We start from the raw sequence: 20,539 nt of genomic DNA, 5'->3' as shown, positions 1-20,539 counted from the left end.
GGCAAATGTTAATAGTAATTGTTTTGAGATAAAATGCACATTGCTTATAGCAAGATGAAATAATAATAATAATAAAAAAAACGGTTTGTGATTTTAAAAATGAAATAAAATGATAAAATACTGAAAGTTATTATACTGTCGTACGAACTCAAGTAGGAACTGAACAATACTGCTCTATACAACTACTGCGAAATATACTTTTAGTCAAGAATGGATTTAAAGGTATATTACCTATTATTTGAATGACAAAAAAATTGAAATTTTTAAACCTGGCCTAAATTTGTTTTACCTGGTGTGAAATCGCTATACAATCCAATAAATCCATAAAACTAAGTAATAATTCATTAGTTGTTTTGAAATAAGCTTAGAAGCGTGATTCAATAATAACTTAGTTTAATGGATATATTGTCGTGTAGAGTCTATTCTTTAGTCATCCAACAGATGAATATATACACTTCAAATTGACCTAAGTTCTAAATTTGATGTCCATTCTAAGAGGTAATAATCCTTTAAAAGTGTGTAAGATTACCGAGAAACTAGCCCCGGGTCCCCCCCTTTCAGTATATCAGTGTGTTCAATAAGGTATATATAGTTCTATGAAGCCCAATTACACGATGAATAAGTTTTAGATGTATCATAATATTGCTTATAAAGTGTTAACAATAAATAGAAGCAGTTTCTAATAAATTCTTAAATTTCCTATGCTGAGATGATCTGAAATTTTTCTGTCCGTTGATATTGCATGATAAAAAGGATTTCACATCACGTTTCATCCATCATCAATATACATTACATCTTTTCTCCGCCACCATATCGTCACCGGCTTTACATTGGAATGTTTCCTGGAATTCTTTAGACTGACTTACAGCTAAATTTATTCTGAAAGAGTACAATAACATATATAAAAAGAAAAATAGAGCGTAAAACTCCATTCGTTTTAATTGATATAGACAATTGATACAAGGTAACGTCAACTGAGAAAAACTCCAAAACAAAAGAAACAGAAAAATAGTTTATATACCCACAATTGTACCCCCACTTTATTTGTAACAAAGTCAAAAATATAATTTTTATACGTTTTGTGTCAGATTGCACCAATTCAATTAAATTCAATTTTTCGATAATTGTTTTGGCAAAACCCTCTCAAACACTTCATGAGACACTTGTGTCTATGATGTATGTTGTTGCATATTGAATTCAACCTAGACAGACAGTTGTCTCCCTATTGAGTCAGTATGTTTCTGATTTTGTACCTCGGGTCCTGAGTGGCTGTATAATACAAGTACACCAGACATATTGCTTAATACACACATAAATATATAGATAAAACGTCGCATTAAATGATGATAGAAATGAGTAAACTTGGTACGGTTACCTACCGTGTATCTTCAAAAACTGTTCCACCGTAAGCCTTACTCAACGCATATTGAGGTTCTCTGTTAAAACATTTGGCCTAAAATAAGTAATTCAATAGTATTTATAATTCAAAATATAAAGGTATTTTATTTCGCATATTGTTACAGAAAGTTTCCTGTGTACTTTCTGGCAAGAAGTCATAAGATTTTACAATTTGTTTAACGTAAGCGACTGTTATGTAGTCCTATCACCTGGTAATTATAAATCACTTAGCAAAAATACTCCTATTACGTTAGATATGATATATTTACCTGGGCATATGATATAAAGAACAATTGGTCATTAGTACTTTTTGATCCTGCCATTTTCTTTTCCATTCCATTTTTATCACTCCATTTTTTGTAGGCCTGGAACAAAAATACAAGGTAACAAATAACAGTCTATCTATAAGGTGTGTCTGTTAGTGTTACGAATGGTTCCCTAAGTGCCATTTTAAATTTGGAAAATATGTATTCAAATGTCTGATCTTTATCGACATAACTTTTGTTGCTATACATGAGTTGAACAACTTCCTGTTGATATTAAAGATAAACTACCTCTTTAGATGACAAAAAAATTTAAATGTTAAAAGAGTCAGTCTTGAATCATTAATATACAACATAAATTTGAAAAGTGTGTTTCAATAATTATTCAGTTTGGAGGATATAATATTGTCTTGTATGGCACCTGGTAAGTCCAACTGATGAATATATACACTTGTTAAGTTTGAGACTTTCAATTTTATCTTCATCTTAAGAGATTGTATTCCTTTAATAAAGTGAAAGAGTTTACTGTAAGGGTAACAGTCGGCATTTTCAAGGATTGATTTGAAACGTCTTGGTAACAATGTAGGATGGTTACAGAGATAGAAACTTCCGGTTTCAAATAATTTGTGCCTTTCTCGACAAAGACAACAACTTCCGATTGTAATATATTATACATGCAGTATGCTTTGGGGGGTGTAAATGTTATCCCATTCGGTTGCAAGCTCCGATGTGAACAAAAAGAGGAATCTGTCCGAACACACTGTTGTGTTTTTGATTAACATGATATTTAACTTACATTAAAAGCTACCTTCAACCCTGCAGCCTCTGCCATGGCTTCTGGCGAATATCTCTGAGCATTTAAGTTTACCTGAAAATATGGCAAGTTAATTGTTAGATTTCCATTGTAACTAAATTGTTGCTGCCCAAGGTCGTATTGAATTTTGATCAAATCATCATATTAATTGTGTTTTGTTGTTTAAAACTACCATAGGAACTGGTTGACGTAAGTCCACGGGCTCCCAACCCTTAAGGAAGCCCCCCCCCCCACCAAGGTTCTATAATGCAGGAGAGCCTTTGCCCGGGGGAGGGGTCCCAACCCTCTTCAGTCCACGAACCCCACGCTTTTAGTTGAGCCACATTGGAAGTTTAGTTTATACCGTCGTTGCCTCAAGGTTTCAAACTGAAATTTAGGTAAAGAAAATTTGTATAACTATATCTCTATTCTTATCAAACTTACTCTCTGTGGTGTCCCCATAAAATCATATGGTCCTTGTGTTCTGTCAGATCCAATAGCATCGACGACACATTGCTTACGTTTGACAAATTCATCAGCGGTTGTGTTGGTCCACCATGTACCATACCATGATCCGTCTAATTTATACAATTTACCTATAAATTAGTATAAATAGATTTATATCAATTGTTTATCAATGAATGACAAAATGAAATGAAATGAATGACAAAATGAAATGAAATGAATGAAAAATGAAATGAAATGAAATGAATGGCACACTGAAATGAAATGAATGACAAAATTAAATGGTGTTAATGACAAAATGGAATGAAATGAATGACAAAATGAATTGGTGTTCATGACAAAATGGAATGAAATGATTGACAAAATGAAATAAAATGAATGACAAAATGAAATGAAATGAATGGCAAACTGAAATGAAATTAATGACAAAATGAAATGGTGTTAATGACAAAATGGAATGAAATGATTGACAAAGGGATTGAATGATTGACAAAATGAAATGAATGAATGGAGTTTTACTTCCGACTGTCTGCACCTTATGGGCTAATGAAGACGGGAAACGCCATACAGGAGGCAAATTTTGCCAGAACAGCGGCATTAACCTACTAAACTCAACTCAACTGTCGCGGGATCAGTTTTGTTAGAATATTTTTCCATGTCAGTCCCTATGACCTGCATCACTGGAGCTTTACGTCATATCTTTCTTATTGAAAGAATATTTGAAGAAGATTGATATTGTCGTGTCAGAATTGACAGAATTATTTCATGCATTGTTAATAGGTGATAATCATCCTACAGATTCTTGGTTCCCATTCTGGGTTGCTGGTGAGAGATACCTCTAGTTAAGTAGATATTAAGGACTTTTTATTTATATCATTCAAAGCACTCCAAGATACTATTATATTAAAAAGCTTACCAAATTCATCAATGGCATGTACCAATTGATGTCCTATCAATGTACCAATAGATCCAAAGTTTATATAATGTGGTAATGTATAATCATAGATCGGGAACTGCAGCATACCAGCTGGTACTATCAGTTCACTCCAAGGATTGTAATATTCGGCAGCAACAGCGTATGTTTGATAGTTCCATACATTCCTATCTGTACCCATCTTGAGATTTTTATTCAATCTTTCTTTCCAGAAGATATTGAAGGCTAGGGTGTTACTGAAGTGGTCACCTGGTGTGATGGTTAACTGAAATTATATTTGTTCTTAAAGTTCTTCTTTCCCCTATTAAGGCTAAAACGCGTGTCATGCCATGTATTGTGCCATGTTGCACGGCAATCCAATCCCATTTAACAGATACTCTCTCTGTGTCAACCGACTTCTATATATGTCCAATTAGAAGATCGCATGCTGAGCCACTTCTTTACTAAAAAAGTAGCTGGAATAAACTACGTCAGATCCCACAATCAGGTTAAATATCATCGTATCGTATCATATCATATCATATCATCGAAATCATCAATTAGAAAACATATAAAGATACCTACCGATTCATAATAATTATCGAGTTTCGAGTCATCCATAATAAAATCTGGATATCCTAATTTATATTGTGAGTTCTCTAACTAAAAATATAATTACATTCGAGTAAAATTATAATAACATTCCAGTAAAAGTGTAAAAACATTCCAATAACAAAAGTCCATGATGAACGAAAGGTGGCTATTGCAGTCAAGGTATGAGACGCAGTTCGTAATAGTTTGACGCTGTGAAGATGATTTAAGTATTAATAAATAAGTATTGTAAACGAACCTTTTGCTTTGCTTTGTCTTTTGTACTTTGTTCCATCCAAGTATTGTCCATAAGTCTATCAATCATAGATTCTTTAAGAAAATCAATAATTTCAATAGCCTGAAAAATACAGATTGAGTATGCAATTTATATGTGGGAAACTAAATCTATAAAGGGACTGGATCCCCCCGACCCCTACCCCTAACCCTACCCCACCCCAAAAAATCATCGGAGAAGACAATCAGAAACACGCATATGAAGGTATGTAATTAGTCGTTTACTTCATTTGAATGTTAAGGATCCAAAAATGTTCATAATCTTGAAGAAAAAAAGTGTCATATTGAATTGTCGATAGCTCCAATATATGAGGGGGTGTAGCTCAGTCGGTAAATGCGTGTGGAATCCTGTGATGTTTTTGAAGGATACAGGGTCAAATGGACTTGATTTTGTTCGGCGGTCAAAATTAAGATTTGGTTATGTGTTCTCATTATTCCAGTCAATCCAGACGGAATTGATACAACAAATTTTTCAAAGACCAATAAGTTTGGACAAGGATTTGTGGTAAGCATTGTTGAATTTCATTGATAGAACAGATATCATTTGTGTATGGTTTGGTTACCGAAGTTTTGCCCTACCTTCTGTTTGTTTTTGTCCACAAAATGATCCCTGACAAACAATGAGCTGACAGCTTGACTCATCTGAGTGGTTACTAACTGCAAACAATATCGCTGTGATCCCAGAAACTGGTTGTTGTTGTGGGCATTTACATAAAAGTTTCTGTTAGCGTGAATATAGTCCCAGGATAACTCTTGTACATATTTCTGCGCCAATCTCCATGTAAAATAGTTGTTCATTATTCTGAATAAAAAATAGACCTAGTGTAACAGTCAGCAGATATACGCCAGCATGAAATGGCACGTCAAAAGCAAACAATATCAGTCCACATGAACCCTGATTGTAAGTGGACGGTCAACAATATTGCAGCTCGAGAATTGGTTATCTCCGAACTTAAATATACGATCAAGCGATTACTTTTGCATAATCGATACCATTCACAGATAGGGTTTGTCGATAATCGTAGCCATTCTGCTCAAGGCTTCTGTAACATTCCATTGGACTGTGTGAAGCAGACGCGATGTAGACTCGCTCGTTACCACTCTTAGATTGAGTTTGTCAACGCGTACAAAAAAATCATTAACAAACCTTTGTTTGTCAACACCTAAGTTGTTGACGAGTTTAGTTAATCCTATAATATACTGTTTTTCAATAATAACAACTTTAGTATTACCATCAACATTAGCCTCGTCAAACATATATGTAAACAGGTCAATATAATCTATCTATAACGAAAATTAACATAATAAATAAGTGACAATAACATAGATTTTCATTGTTAAAATAGTGCTCTATTTATGAATTGCAGGGCGATATAGAAATATTAAAAGAGAAACAGTCGGAATAGGTCAGTTGTTTGAAGATGGTGCAGCGTGAAACTCTGAGTAACAACATGTTTAAGGTTGTTTTTTAATATTTCTAACAAATAAGTGATTTAAAAGGAATTTCTAGTCGTATGTGTAAACTGGAAACCCACCCGGAATCATGCATAGAGATTTAGAACAGACAAAAATAAAAACCTCCTTTGAATCACTTCAATATCATTGCATGATAGACATTTGTCTGTCACCTTTGTAAACAATTTCTAAATTTCTGCTATTTTCAATTTGTGAAGGATTCTTTTTTTTAAAAATAGAATGGGTCATAATTTAAACTTTAAGGTGGATTTATCCAAGGAAATAGATAATATTAATATTTTCATCTTAATGAGCGATTTATTAATATACTTAATGAGTAATTCTGAAGTGATTTTTCCAGGTTATTTTAATATGACGCGCGACTATCCAAATTTTTAATCATAAATTTCTTCTGATTGGGAGATATTTTCAAAGTAGTTAGTTCAGATAGTGGACTACTCAGTTGTAAGACCTGAATACAAAAAAACTTTCCATGGACAAAAACTTCAAAATATATTATATAAAATATGTGCATTTCTGGCACGGTTTAAATTTAGAGGTACCGCATTGCAGTTTGTGAGTCAAAATAGCCAATATTTTTATGATTAGCCAAATTTTATCATAACCATCTGCGAATCCCATCAAGTTCTGTTTTTCATGAGAATTGTCTGCCAAGCTAAAATACACGTAATTCGCGGCAACTCTTGATGATATCTACAACCTGAAGACACGGGGAACTAACGAGAAGATTGATCTGATGTCTGCAAAACTTTACAGTTGGAATTGCTACCGAATTCTTTGGAAAAGCGAATGAAAATTGATTTGATTAGCCAGAACAGAGGTTTAATGTGATAAATTGCTATTTTTCAATCTAAATTGAACCCTGGTTACTCTTCTTGTATTTGTAAATGAGCATGAAACTTACTGCTGATCCACCTCCAGTCTGTGTATTCAATTCATTTAATGACACTCTTTCTTCATCATTGTGTGGGTTTAGTGTAGAATTTGTGCTGTTGGTTAACTGTATATAAATGTAAAAGACATTGATTACAAATGGTCAGTCAGACTTATCTGCATCAAAAGTAGATTGTAACTGACGTTTTAATCGAAAATCCAAAGCTCTTGAAAGGTAAGAAGCTAAAATGCTTGTAAGAGATCGATATTTTCAAACGTTTCACGCAAAATTGTACGACTGGTAGACAAAATGATATTTCATCAAAGAACGCCTCAAATCAATTCTTTGTTTCATCATCGTAATATGTACTATACTAGAATTGACCTGTGTTTCAAGTTGTCTTTGGTTTATCAAGAGACGCGATCACACATCAAGTTGTGCTGGTATTTCAAGAGATGCGGTGATTTTTAAAATGATGCGCTGGTATTTTGAATGATGCACTGGTATTTCAATGCGTAAGTGAAACGGAAGTTTTTCTAGAGATGAGCTGGTATTTCAAATGATGCGCTGGTATTTCAAGAGATACCTAATCTTTTTAAGAGACGCGCAATCTTTTCAAGAGATGCATTGGAATTTCAAGAGATGAGCTGGTATATCAAGTTGCGATCACACATGAAAAGACGCTATCAAGACTTGTATTTCTAGAAAAGTTCTTGCCTTTTCAAAAGGTGTGCAAATATTTCAGAAGATGCGCTCGTATTGCAACAGATGAGACTTACCAAAGCAAGCTGTTGTTCTACTTTGAACGCATCATCAACAAACATGTCGACCCTCTCCTTAATTTTAGCATCACTAAAATTAGTTTTTGCATCTACAACAAGCTGTGTACCAACATCCCGGATAAATTGTTTGTAAACTGTTAATTTCTGAAAATAAATACGTAATTGCATGAAGTGACATTCTGACATTCTTCGCTTGAAAATCATCTATTCTTCAAGAAAAGTTGGCTAGGACTTAATGTGCGGTGGCTTGTAACCTACGTATTTTCTGAATTACAATCTCGGTAAAATGTTTGAGATCTTTTCCAAGACATGTATTTTCTAGAGGGTTTCACAGTGGTTCAGTCCACGGGTCCACAACTAAAAATTAAAAAACAAAATATACAAAAGAAAGTACCTAGTAACTAAAAAGTTAACACACGATATAAAATGGTTGACAAATGGGGCATTACCAAGGCCTCAGAATGTAGGAGAGCATGAAAAATTCCGAGGGAAGGGCCCAACCCACTTCAGTCCACGGCCTCTAATCATCCCCGGGTTGTCCAAAGACTCTTAAGGATGTTTTTGTTTTCGGTGCAGGTATTTTGATGAACAATATTGATTTATGACTAGCTAGATACTTAGAAAATGTGGAGACATCATAGAGTACCATAGTTTACAATGCATCAGTGAACGCAATTGAGCTCCAGTGAACGGCATCAGGTTTATTAAGTGTGAACGTATATTTGATCTTAATGCAGGTATGTATTGTTAATCATTTCAATACTGTACGATCATGCTGTGAATATCAATACAAGGAAATATTTGAAACCTATTCATGTTAATGGCGATTTGAAAGATTACAAAAGGGTTTTGTTGAATCAACAAATCAAAACAATAACCCTACAACAATCAAATACATTTCACCGCAGGCATTTCCACTAAAGCTTATTGTCTCTTTAAATATTATGTGTTTACACGTCGTTAAATGGCTAACAAAAAACATTAACCTCTGGTACACTTTTGGTGTTCTTTCCTGGTCTATTCAACCATGTGAAAACGGGTGCATTACAGGAATGCAATAGCGTATATAGTTCACTGCGCATAACGCCCGGGCTGACACTGAAATAGCGTCCAGTCGTTCGGCTTGAACATAAAACCGAGGCCCCGTGTGCTACAGACTGCGCACGATAATTGGCAATCGAAAAAGAGTAAGCTAATACCACTGTCCCTCATTGCACACTACATGGCCTTGTCTGTCTTTAACCTAATTAAGTACACAGGGTTGGACGTAAAACTCCGTTCATTTCATTTCATTGACTCATAACGATAGTTGAGTTCGTTTAATCGTAAAAGATAGGACTATACTCACCTCCGAAAACTCTTTTTTGACAAAATATGTCCATGGCAAACCCATTCCAGATAAATCAATCTGTAAAAAAACTAAATACTTCAGTAATGGTGCAAAATTAGGATAGTTTTGTACTTTACATTCATTTTTATATATATTGCAAATCCTCCTATCTTGCCCTAGCCCCACTATGTGAAATAATGATCGTATCGTATATTCGTATTATCAAAATGTCAAAGAGCTGATTAAGAGTATATTTTCCCTATCCCGTATGCAAAATACCATTTGTATAGGTTTTTCAACGAGTCAATAGCATGTTGTGCTGGTGGGGTATAATTTTTAACAGAATCCGGTCATCTAGCACTTTGTATTATAGGCAAATTCTTTAAACAAACTGACATACTCTTTAGAAAATAAGTAGAGCGTTATATAATTTTTTATTCGAGTTGTGTTTATAATTTTCGACACCTCTTTTAAAACATCACTATTTTTACACTTTATGTAAAAAAGAACGATTATAGAAATCCTAGTCCGAAACATCTACCTCTATTTCATCCTCTGGTAGGTATTCCAACACCTGTCGACAACAAAATAAAGGCTGGAATATAGGCAGATGTTTCGGTCTAACGAAATCCGCGAAAAATAGTAAATAAAGAAATGTCATTTAATTCATATTATTCAGAGTACACTCTATGGTGGTTGGTACATCAACTATGGTTTTGAACAAGGCTGTAGCGAATACTTCGAGATACTGTAATGCTGCATTGGGCATACCCATTAGACATACCAATTCCAAAAACACTGTAATATAAAGTACTCCATCGTACTATACATTGCATCGGAAAATCTCCTTTTTTTAACTCTCTATCAGACATACAGATTATCAGTGTTAATCTCTTGAAATATATTTTAGTGGGTGAAATCGTTACGACGATTGGATAATTGAAATTTACATCCAAGGAAATTTTATTGTGGACATAGTACATAGTACATAGAACTAGTATAAAGGATGACTATTCTGACTTAAGGTAACTACCAAACCAACAGCACTGCTTCCTCCAAACCAATTAACCCACAGGCACTATGACTACCAACGACTATACCTAGTTTGCGATATCAGCATGATAGACAAATGTAAAGCCAATTTAAGATCAAAGTGGTGCCCAGTTGCCCTTGTTGTTGATACGCCCAACAAATATTGACCTTTTGAAATTTACATTACAATTCTTCTGCAGAGAAGAAAATAACCATTTGCATTTGAAATGATCAAATTACTTAACAAACCTGACTGTATAAATAACCTACCACAGGTAGACCTACAATATTATTCAGATGAACTCTAATTAAAATGTAGACCTACATAACAGTACCTATTTGTTTTTGTAACTCTAAATGTTGCATACTAAAATTTTATTTCTTTAATCTCAATTAATTGTTAAAATGTTCTCTTTTCATTGGATGACATTCTACCAACATCGCCAGACATGATCTAATCAATTTGTACACTTATTTAATAACATTACGATTGTCATTTTTGGTCTACTTTTCTAATAATAAGACGTGGGTATCTATTTTTCATCATCCAGTTTTGTGGGAATTATCCAATTCCAAGGTCTACGCCTTATCTTGGCTAATTGCAGAAATGTACCACTGAGCTTTGGGACTCTCGATACAATGCAAAATAATACCACACAACCAGTTTCGTACGCTTTACCCATTACAAGTGTAGAGATAGTCATCTTGAACAGCTATAACGGCTCACTGCAAATTTATGGTAAAAGGGGCGTTTTTGCAGTATAAAAAAAAAAACATTTAAGCTCGAATTTACTAAACCTATATTTTATACTGCACTGCGTACCATGATAACATGTGTATATAACTAAAAAGTTATTTTAGATTATCCTGAACCCTCTTTTATTTAGTTCCAATTCACTAAATTCTATTTTTAACATATATAATGACATACAATAATTTTTTTTTGTCATAAATAGGTTTAGGATTGAATGCTATTGCATAAACAGTAACCCAGTATCAGCCAAGTGATCAACCATAAATGGCAATGTCAAATCGTCTGTCATTGTAACACCCTTTTACCAGATTAAATTTAAACAAATCTGCCAGCGAAGAATGTTACTTTGCCTGGTAAGATATGCTTTTTATATGTCTACACATGTAACAAACCAGGCAATTGTGAAGTGCTTAAATAGAGGATCCTAAACGAGTGCTTATATCAAATGAAATTTATAAAATGAGTTTCCATATATAAAATAAGTTTTCATAAATTTTATATAACATAAGCACATAACATAACATAAGATTGTATTTATCACACAACTATCCTTCGAGTTCGTATAGTTTTTATGAATCCGTGTTATGAATCTGAGCACATTACTGTTGTGTGATTAAAACGCTTAATGTGTTTCATCTTAACTTGAATTTGACTTGACGTTTTCACCTTAGCTATAGAGCTTTATTACGCTTAGTACAAATAGGCAATTAAAAAAGGCGTAATAAAATATATTTCAGTTGGTTAAAAAGAGATTATAGAGATGTTGATATTTATCAACAACCAACCGACCGTAACAAAATATTCATTTTGTACCAGTTAGGTACTGGCACAATTATAATATAAGTACGCTTTTATAATCAGTTTTATAACGGACCGTAAACTAGTTTAACCGAATTGGGGCATACAAGATAGTTATTTGCACAAGCAGAGACTCTCGCTACCAACATGTCGTCAATTAAAAGGGGCGCACTTGAGCATGAAAAAAACCCCATTAAATATTGCTACAAATCTGCCTTTATTGGCTAATAAACTTTACATGTTATATGTTCGTACTCTTTCTAATCAGATCGAATTTAATACTATAACGGACCGACATTCATACTACATCGGACTGACATTCATACTCTATCGGACCGACATTCATAATCTATCGGACCGACACTACTACTATATCGGAATGACTTTCATACTATATATCGGATTGACATTCATACTTTATTGGACCGCATTCATTCTATATCGGATTGACATTAATACTATATCGGAATGACTTTCATACTATATCGGATTGACATTCATACTTTATTGGACCGCATTCATACTCTATCGGACCGACATTACTACTATATCGGATTGACATTCATACTTTATCGGACAGACATACTAGGTAAGAAATGGTTGAACATAGTCTTCACAATGTCCAGCAAATACGAACTTTTCCTTATGCCTTGCCTGCAATAGCCACCATTCTTGTATCACGTTATGCAGCATGTAATTTTATTGTACACCAGCGAATACAGCCAATCAGGGCCCTGGACAGAAAGGCTGTAACCATTATGGCTTAGTATTTACAGTCTTTCGATGCTCCGATTGGCTGTATTCGCTAGCATACAATCCAAGCAAATCGCTGCATTTACAAACTTCTGAGACACAAGAAAGCTGGATATTGAAGTCAAAGTATAAGACGAAGTTCGCAAGAGGTTGACATTGTGAAGATGGGACAAGACATAACTTGACAATTTTCTATTCGGTGATGTCCATTTGTTCAAATATGTTTCTAGTCCTTCTTTGGAAGATTGCAAACTTGATTATACCCGAAACACAAACAAGAGAAACACGGGTGGGAAACCTTTTTGACCACCTCCACAAAACTTCACTTCCTGAAAATTCCGTGACTAGGCCAGATGTGTTACAAAAATGACAGAAACTATTTCTGCCGTACGGTAAATGCTAATTTGCATGGTTTTAGTGAAGAGAAAGCATCGGTTGGCTGTTCGGCTATTGCTTTTTCAGTCGATAGAACATATTACCGCTACTCAAAATATCACTCAGAAAGAAAATCCATCTATCAAAATGCTTTAACCGGTGGGAGTGACCCCAGTTTAGGTTTACATGGTCTTTACTATCATAAGCCCTATCAGAAATTATTCACATTGTTGGCTAAAATTTATTATCAAGAAAAAATAAATAAGACTGACTGTTCGCCATTAGATCGCCATATTTATTACTATAAGTCGCCATACTGAAGCATGAATAGCTTTAATTACAAGCGAACTCGATGTCGAGTTTATATCTTGCAAAGACACTGATACGTGTTGACCAAATTTAATTGCATTAGTCGGAAAAGTGAAATTTAGATGACTACATCCCTTATATGCAACATAGTATAATGTAGCTATCTTTTCATATAGGTTTCATAGTTCATATTTACAATATCAATTTCTTATAAGTAACAAAACATTCTTAATCTAGATTTTTCTTAAATTGAATATATGGGTAAATAAATATGAATATATAGGTAAACAAATATTGCCCACTTCAAAACCTTTACTATTGTTTAGTTTGATACATGATGGTGTACAATATTTACTTTTTCCATTCAAAATCTGCTCAAGAAAGGAGACCTGTAATTTGATAAAATTTTTCAGTGGAAAGAAAACTGTATTGTTCAGACACTATACGAGTGACCTACATCAGTTTCTCTTGTCTGACTATAATATGGGATATCCTGTTTCCAGACAGTCATTTATAGGGACAGATTTGCCATCCGTTTAAGCCTAATCAGTAATAGTGTTCACAGCTCAACGTCGAAATTCAAGCCTTCATATCCACGTATGCCCAGATTTATCCGCGTTTGAAAATGACGATTCGTCTTTTCTTAAGACTCTCGTATATTTCGTAACACTCATAGAATTTTCAAAATTTAGATTTAAAGTTAGTAATTACTACTATCAATAAAGGGCATGATGGGGATGGAATTATAAAAGCATACCCGTACAGAAAGTTCATCTGTCTGTTGGTAAACCATAGAAATTTATCCTTACCTGAATAGATGTTTTCAGCCAGTTGAGCCAATCAGTTTTGACATTAAAAGTAAACAAAACATCAGTCCAAAAGTCAACGTGCACCTTCTTTAACATATTTTTATAATCATAGGAATCTTCCATGGTGTCTATAACATACCAACCACCAACTTTACTGATAACTTTCTCTAGAAATGGATTCCCTCCTACCTTCGTTCTACCATAATCATCCAAACAGGAAAGGTAAAACTGTTTCGCCTTCTGTTCAGCAGATGTGGAACCAAGACGCTGGATTGAGGTACTCAAAGTTGATATGAGTTTTGCTTGGTTTCGGTTATAAATATCACCAAGTACATTCCTAACATAAGAGTCCGGATGACGAGGGTGGTTGAATGGATATGATCCGCAGGCATACTTATAGAAATCTGTACATGGATTGAAGCTTCTGTTTAAACTGGCTTGTATGTACGCAGCACCTAGCAAACAGTTAGGAGTTTCACAGATTTCAGGTTCAGGAGTTGTAGCAATTGTTGTTGTTCCTACAGTCGTTGTTGTTGTCCCGACAGTTGTTGTGCCAAATGTTCTATTATCACCAGTTTGCAATGCAGCTTTTGGTGCTGTACCAGACGAACCACTACTCCTTGAACCCAAAACTGCTGCCATAATGACGATAACTACTAGAGCTACTATTAGTCCAATTCCTAACAGAATTTCTCGCTTTTTAAAGGTATGACCTCTGATGCTTACACCAGTAGTTGTCGATATGATGGATGCCTTGTCGAATTCCTTATAATTATCTGCCATTTTCGCGGTTTATAAACAGCAAATATGTTTAAATTCCAACAGAAATAAAGCAATGTCTCAAAATTTGTACAGGAAATCTTTCAAAAGTATACAGTATACATAACGATACAACCATGTACACAATGTAAGATGAAGTTTCATAGTGGAATAGAGTAAAGAATCAGTTATATAAAACCGAAATAATCACGTGATAAGCCCGTTAAGGCCCGTGTATTAAGGGTCGACCACACTTGAATGATTTAGCTTTTATTCAAGGGAATGAAACGATGCATTTCATATAAAATGGGTCAATAAAATAGAAAATGAACAGAGACACAAGATCTTACACTTAAAGGGGTTGTAATCATGTTTCTAAACTTTTCATACGTTAGCATAAATTTACTTATCACTTTTAGACAGCTAATATTCATGATTCTAGATTGTTATTACTCCATGTTCTAGATTGTTATCATTCATTATTCTAGATTGTTATCACTCAATATTCTAGACTGGAATCATTCAATATTCTAGATTGTTATCACTCAATGTTCTAGACTGGAATCATTCATTATTCTAGATTGTTATCACTCATTATTCTAGATTGTTATCATTCAATATTTTAGATTGTTATCACTCATTATTCTAGATTGTTATTACTCAATGTTCTAGATTGTTATCATTCATTATTCTAGATTGTTATTACTCAATGTTCTAGACTGGAATCATTCATTATTCTAGATTGTTATTACTCAATGTTCTAGATTGTTATCATTCAATATTTTAGATTGTTATCACTCATTATTCTAGATTGTTATTACTCAATGTTCTAGATTGTTATCATTCATTATTCTAGATTGTTATTACTCAATGTTCTAGATTGTTATCATTCATTATTCTAGATTGTTATCACTCATTATTCTAGATTGTTATTACTCAAAGTTCTAGATTGTTATATCACTCTATGTTCTAGACTGGAATCATTCAATATTCTAGTTTGTTATCACTCAATGTTCTAGACTGGAATCATTCATTATTCTAGATTGGAATCATTCAATGTTCTAGATTGGCAATTTGATTTGCAGAAACCACAATCCGTTGAAAATTTCTATCAGTGTCTCTGACACACAATTTTTTTTTTGACAACCTCGTGAAAATCTCTTTAATATAAAGATGAAGTAATATAAGCGTTGAGAATAGTATATTAGCGACAAACAGAAAGTAAAATTTTCATTTTGTAATGAGTAAAACATAATATGATAGTATCCCTTTCAGTAAACTAGAATTATTTTGCTTTATCTTATGATCCAAATTAAAACGTTGAAAGTATTACATCTAAAAGCTGACTTTAGGATTTCTGTTTTCTCGACTCTGACTGGATAACATCTGAAACATATATCTTACTGCTGCCACAAGTCTTTCAGCATTATAGATAATGATTTTCAGTATGTGAGTGAAAATAACAGCTATGATCATTTCTCAAAGTGAAGTTTCGAATCAATTGTAATTCAAAATATTAAGTAGATCAATTTAAAGAAAGACGATTCAATACTAAAATATGCGCAACCACAAACAGTTTATCTAGTTCATATAAAAAGAAATGTATAGATTTTTTTCTTTCATATGTACTTTAAAGTTGTATTCCCGTTGGTGCATTTATTAATTCAATAATTAAACCTGAAGAAAACGCCAGAAAAAGTCCCTTAAAAATACAAATTCTACAATAGTTGTTATCAACATCCGATATAATATGAAACCATATATCTGATAAATGCATTTCATTTTTATTTCGTTTATAGAGATGTTACGAGGCTTGTCTAATGACTTTCTTGATATCTGACGCTTCCTTCACGACCTTAACAAGCTCTGAGTTAATTTTCCATCGCCGTAGAAGCTCGATAAGGACGCATTCCTATTCTCCATCTGTAATAAGATAGGTTCTTATAGCTATTTACAAAAGCAACAAAATCACACAGGGAGCAGGATTCAATTTAGGTTGACACATATGTGATTAGCAATTCATAATACAAAATTCCAGTTTTGGCGGGTCAATAAAATTGTGATTCGCATTGCAAAATAAAATCGGTAACAATTCAAAATGTTGCTGCTGTAGACTCCATGTCGGTCTCAATAATGAAGATTTATTCAATAATCATTGTAAAATAGTATATAAAGCTATCTAGCTATTTAAGTTAAAACAGGTCAATCCTAATATTACATTTATGGTGATAAATGTGAATTTTTGCTAATCTAGACTAATAAATATGAGGAAGAAAAGCCAGCGCAAATGAAATGAAAGTATAGATGTATGAGATGATATACGAACATTAATGAAGTATAGAAGACGGGTGTTAAATTATTAATGAAGATTAAAAAGGGAGAACCAAGAGATGTATTTAGAAAGGGTGATAAGAGGATAGTAGAGTTTAAAAACAGGATTCAAAGGAAATAGGGTTAATAAGTAGATGGTTGTAGGTATAGAAGTGAGTATGTAGAGAATAAACGGTGTGTATGTTATGAATGGAACTTCAGGGGTTACTAAAGTATTGATAGGTAGATGGGCGGGAGGGAAGATTGCGAAACGTTTAAAAGAAGAGGAGATCGCCTAGGGTGTTCTCTTATATTGAGAGATACTCATTGTACCTCCGTGCAATGCTTCGAATAACAGTACTCCGAAGACTTATTATTGACTGACGTCTTCTCCACCTACATTTCAACGATCTGATCCTGTCTACTACAAAATCTAAAATTGGTTTTAAACAAAATCCATAAGTAGCCACAATGGTCAATTGCATTGAGTTACTCCCCTTGAAGTAAAACGTCACTTTTTAATTAACAATAAGTGTAAACTAATTGTATTAATTTGATTTGATTAATTCGTCGTGATAAATTTTTATTTTTGCTAATAGTAAGAAATATTGGATGACGAAAAGAGTTACTTTGACACTCAAAGATGTGACCATGTTTAGATTTAAATATCTTTGTGTTATAAAATATTGTGGATAATGCGAAGAGGGAAATGTTTCGTTTTCTTCAAAGAGAACCACAATAACCACAAGTACTTTCCAAAGTCAAACAAGTCATTATAGTGTGTATGAACTAGCTATAATCTTTGATAATTCGATAATTAACAACACAGTTAAAACATTAACATAAGAGAAAGGGTCCAGGCAGAAGGAATGCCACCTGGTTGTAAGTATAATGTGTATAGTACAAAACAGAACATCAGAGACGATCTAAACAGAAGATTCATCATCTGAAAAGTAAGATGAGGTTCTGATAAATTAGATCATCAGAGAGGTTCTTAACAGTTAACAAAGGATTTAGACAGGACACCGATTTGACCTCAACTGAGAATTATATCTGAACTTTGAGCAAATTAGATCATGTCTGAACAATGAGATTTTTAGAAAGTATATGAACATCCAAATCATTCAATTAATTCATCATTGGTGAACTCTGAACAGCAACATATCAGATAGACTCTGGACTACAAAGAACAGATGAACAACGAGAAATTCTAGAGTTTAACATCTAAATCAAATTTGTAATAAATTCACCTTGTTCAGGTCATGCAAATTAATTTCCATCATAAGTGAAGAACTATATCACTTTAATTATCATGACATCTCTAAGTTTAATGTAGACACAAACAAATATTTTTAAAACAACACATTATGTGTTATATTACAAGTCCAAACTGTCCAATTTTTGTCTTTAACCGCAATCTGACCTCAGATAATCTTAACCGCAGGGCTAATCTACGGACACAATCACCAAGGTCAGGTAAATTATTTTCAGGCAAGCATTTGTCTGACATAGTATACGGTGTTACCTGCAAATATAGCCTTGTAATATTAAATATGGTTGGTCTGTTTTGTATACAACCCATTAGAATAAAAAGAAATAATTTGGAGTCAAATTTTCAAAAGTTGGACTTGTCGAGACACCAGTTTTAAAATATACGATTCATAATGGAATTTTACAATAGATCATATATGAATCTTATTTGTAATAGCTTATATTGTATTGCTGATCACAATTTGTTCCTTTTTTCAATACTAAAACACACACAGAGTAAAAACACACTTAAAACAGTAGGTATATTTTTCTAAGCTCATCACTAAAAGGTAAAAATGTAAAGTGTGACCCTCTACAATTTGTTTATTGAAATGTGTTTGTATTTCATCAAAGCCTTCAAATCACAATCAAAACCATTTCTAAGACTTTAAATGCGCCCGTCTTCATTAGCTCACATGCAGAAAAGTAGGACGTAAAACTCCATTCATTTCATTTAAATGTGAGCGAAATATTCGAATTCTGACACGATAAAGTTTCTGTAGTAAAAAATGTTGTAAATCATAGAAATCCATTGTATTTATCTTGAAAATATTTCTATAACGGAAGATTAAGGAAGTTAAAGATAATTCAGAAAAAAAAACTATTAAACAATTAATTTTATTATAAAAATTTTTCTTTTTTTTTGTATTATTATAATTTATAATAAAAGATTCTTTATATAAATAGTATGATACATGATATTGAAAGGAAGTTTTTATGAAGTTAAATACATTCGTTCTAATAATTTATACATTTTTTATTTTTCTACTCTACTCCTCTACAAACTGAACGTTTCAGCAAGGTTTCGCTTCAAAAATCAACGTAAGTTGAACGTGTTTGCTTGAATATGGGTTTTGGTCTTTGGGGTTCATAATCAAAACACATTAATGATAGATTCATTTGATGTGATATAGCTAAAAATCGAATGGGTTAATTGTTCATTTTTAGGTGAAGATATATGCCATGCACATTCTGAAAGTGTATCTAACCTAGCATGTACAAACAATGTCCAACCAGGAAAGTCACTCTTTAACTTAACTAGTCAAACTTCAAGAATCTCTTTCTTTGAGAGTCAGAAATAAAATCCTTGCAAGCAAGACAATCCCGTAACACAAAAATCTTGTCCAAAGAACGGCAAAATCGGCGGCTGTTATTTTTTGATCTTATAGAGTGTAAATGGTTTTCGAAAATCCCAGAAAGGCCATGAGACTTGACCTAGAACCAAATGGTAGGAAAGATCTTGTGAATTCGTGGTAATTCTGTCTGTTGGTAAACCATAGAAATTTATCCTTACCTGAATAGATGTTTTCAGCCAGTTGAGCCAATCAGTTCTGACATTAAAAGTAAACAAAGCATCAGTCCAAAAGTCAACGTGCACCTTCTTAAACATCTTTTTATAATCATAGGAATCTTCCATGGTGTCTAAAACATACCAACCACCAACTTTACTGATAACTTTCTCTAGAAATGGATTGCCACCAAGCTTCATTTTACCATAATCATCCAAACAACCATTATGATAGTCTTTGGCCTTCTGTTCAGCAGAATTTATACCTTTGCGTTGGACGGGAACATCTAATACCCTTTTCAGCTTTTGTTGGTTGCTATCGTAAATTTCAGAGACCACGGTTCTGTAAGTGCTGCCCGGTTCTAGTGGATGAGTCTCTTTGAATGATCCACAGGCATAATTATAAAAGTCCTGACATGGATCTACGCTAATATTCAAGCTGTTTTGAATGAAAGCACCACTTTTAAGACAGTCCGGAGTAATACAGAAGTTGTCAAATACACCATCAACTTTAGGTTCCCTCGATCGTCTTCTGTTTACTGAACCTAACACTGCTGCAAGAATGACGATGACTATTACTGCCACTAACAGAGTTCCCGCTAAAGCAACCTCACGTTTTCTAACAGCAAAACCTTTGAAGCTA

General features: G+C 33.5%; 2 protein-coding genes across 2 annotated transcripts; both read right to left on the bottom strand.

Annotated features, from left to right (window-relative positions):
* Positions 1-1,664: 1,664 nt before the first annotated feature.
* On the bottom strand, positions 1,665-14,507 carry LOTGIDRAFT_61818 (hypothetical protein; the record flags this gene model as incomplete). The annotated part of the gene is made up of 11 exons (XM_009055530.1): positions 1,665-1,763; positions 2,458-2,495; positions 2,895-3,050; positions 3,836-4,118; positions 4,418-4,495; positions 4,683-4,781; positions 5,297-5,519; positions 5,865-5,997; positions 7,834-7,993; positions 9,198-9,257; positions 14,010-14,507. Coding segments are annotated over 11 exons (1,827 nt in total), but the record flags the coding sequence as incomplete, so codon positions are not given.
* A 5,365-nt stretch (positions 14,508-19,872) lies between these two features.
* On the bottom strand, positions 19,873-20,382 carry LOTGIDRAFT_85938 (hypothetical protein; the record flags this gene model as incomplete). The annotated part of the gene is made up of 1 exon (XM_009055542.1): positions 19,873-20,382. A coding segment is annotated over one exon (510 nt), but the record flags the coding sequence as incomplete, so codon positions are not given.
* Between the last annotated feature and the right edge of the window lie 157 nt (positions 20,383-20,539).

The sequence above is a fragment of the Lottia gigantea genome, assembly GCF_000327385.1.
Source record: "Lottia gigantea unplaced genomic scaffold LOTGIsca_25, whole genome shotgun sequence".
NCBI classification, from domain to species: domain Eukaryota; kingdom Metazoa; phylum Mollusca; class Gastropoda; family Lottiidae; genus Lottia; species Lottia gigantea.
The sequence above is the reverse complement of the archived record's forward strand: the minus strand, read 5'-3'. Positions and strand labels throughout refer to the sequence as shown.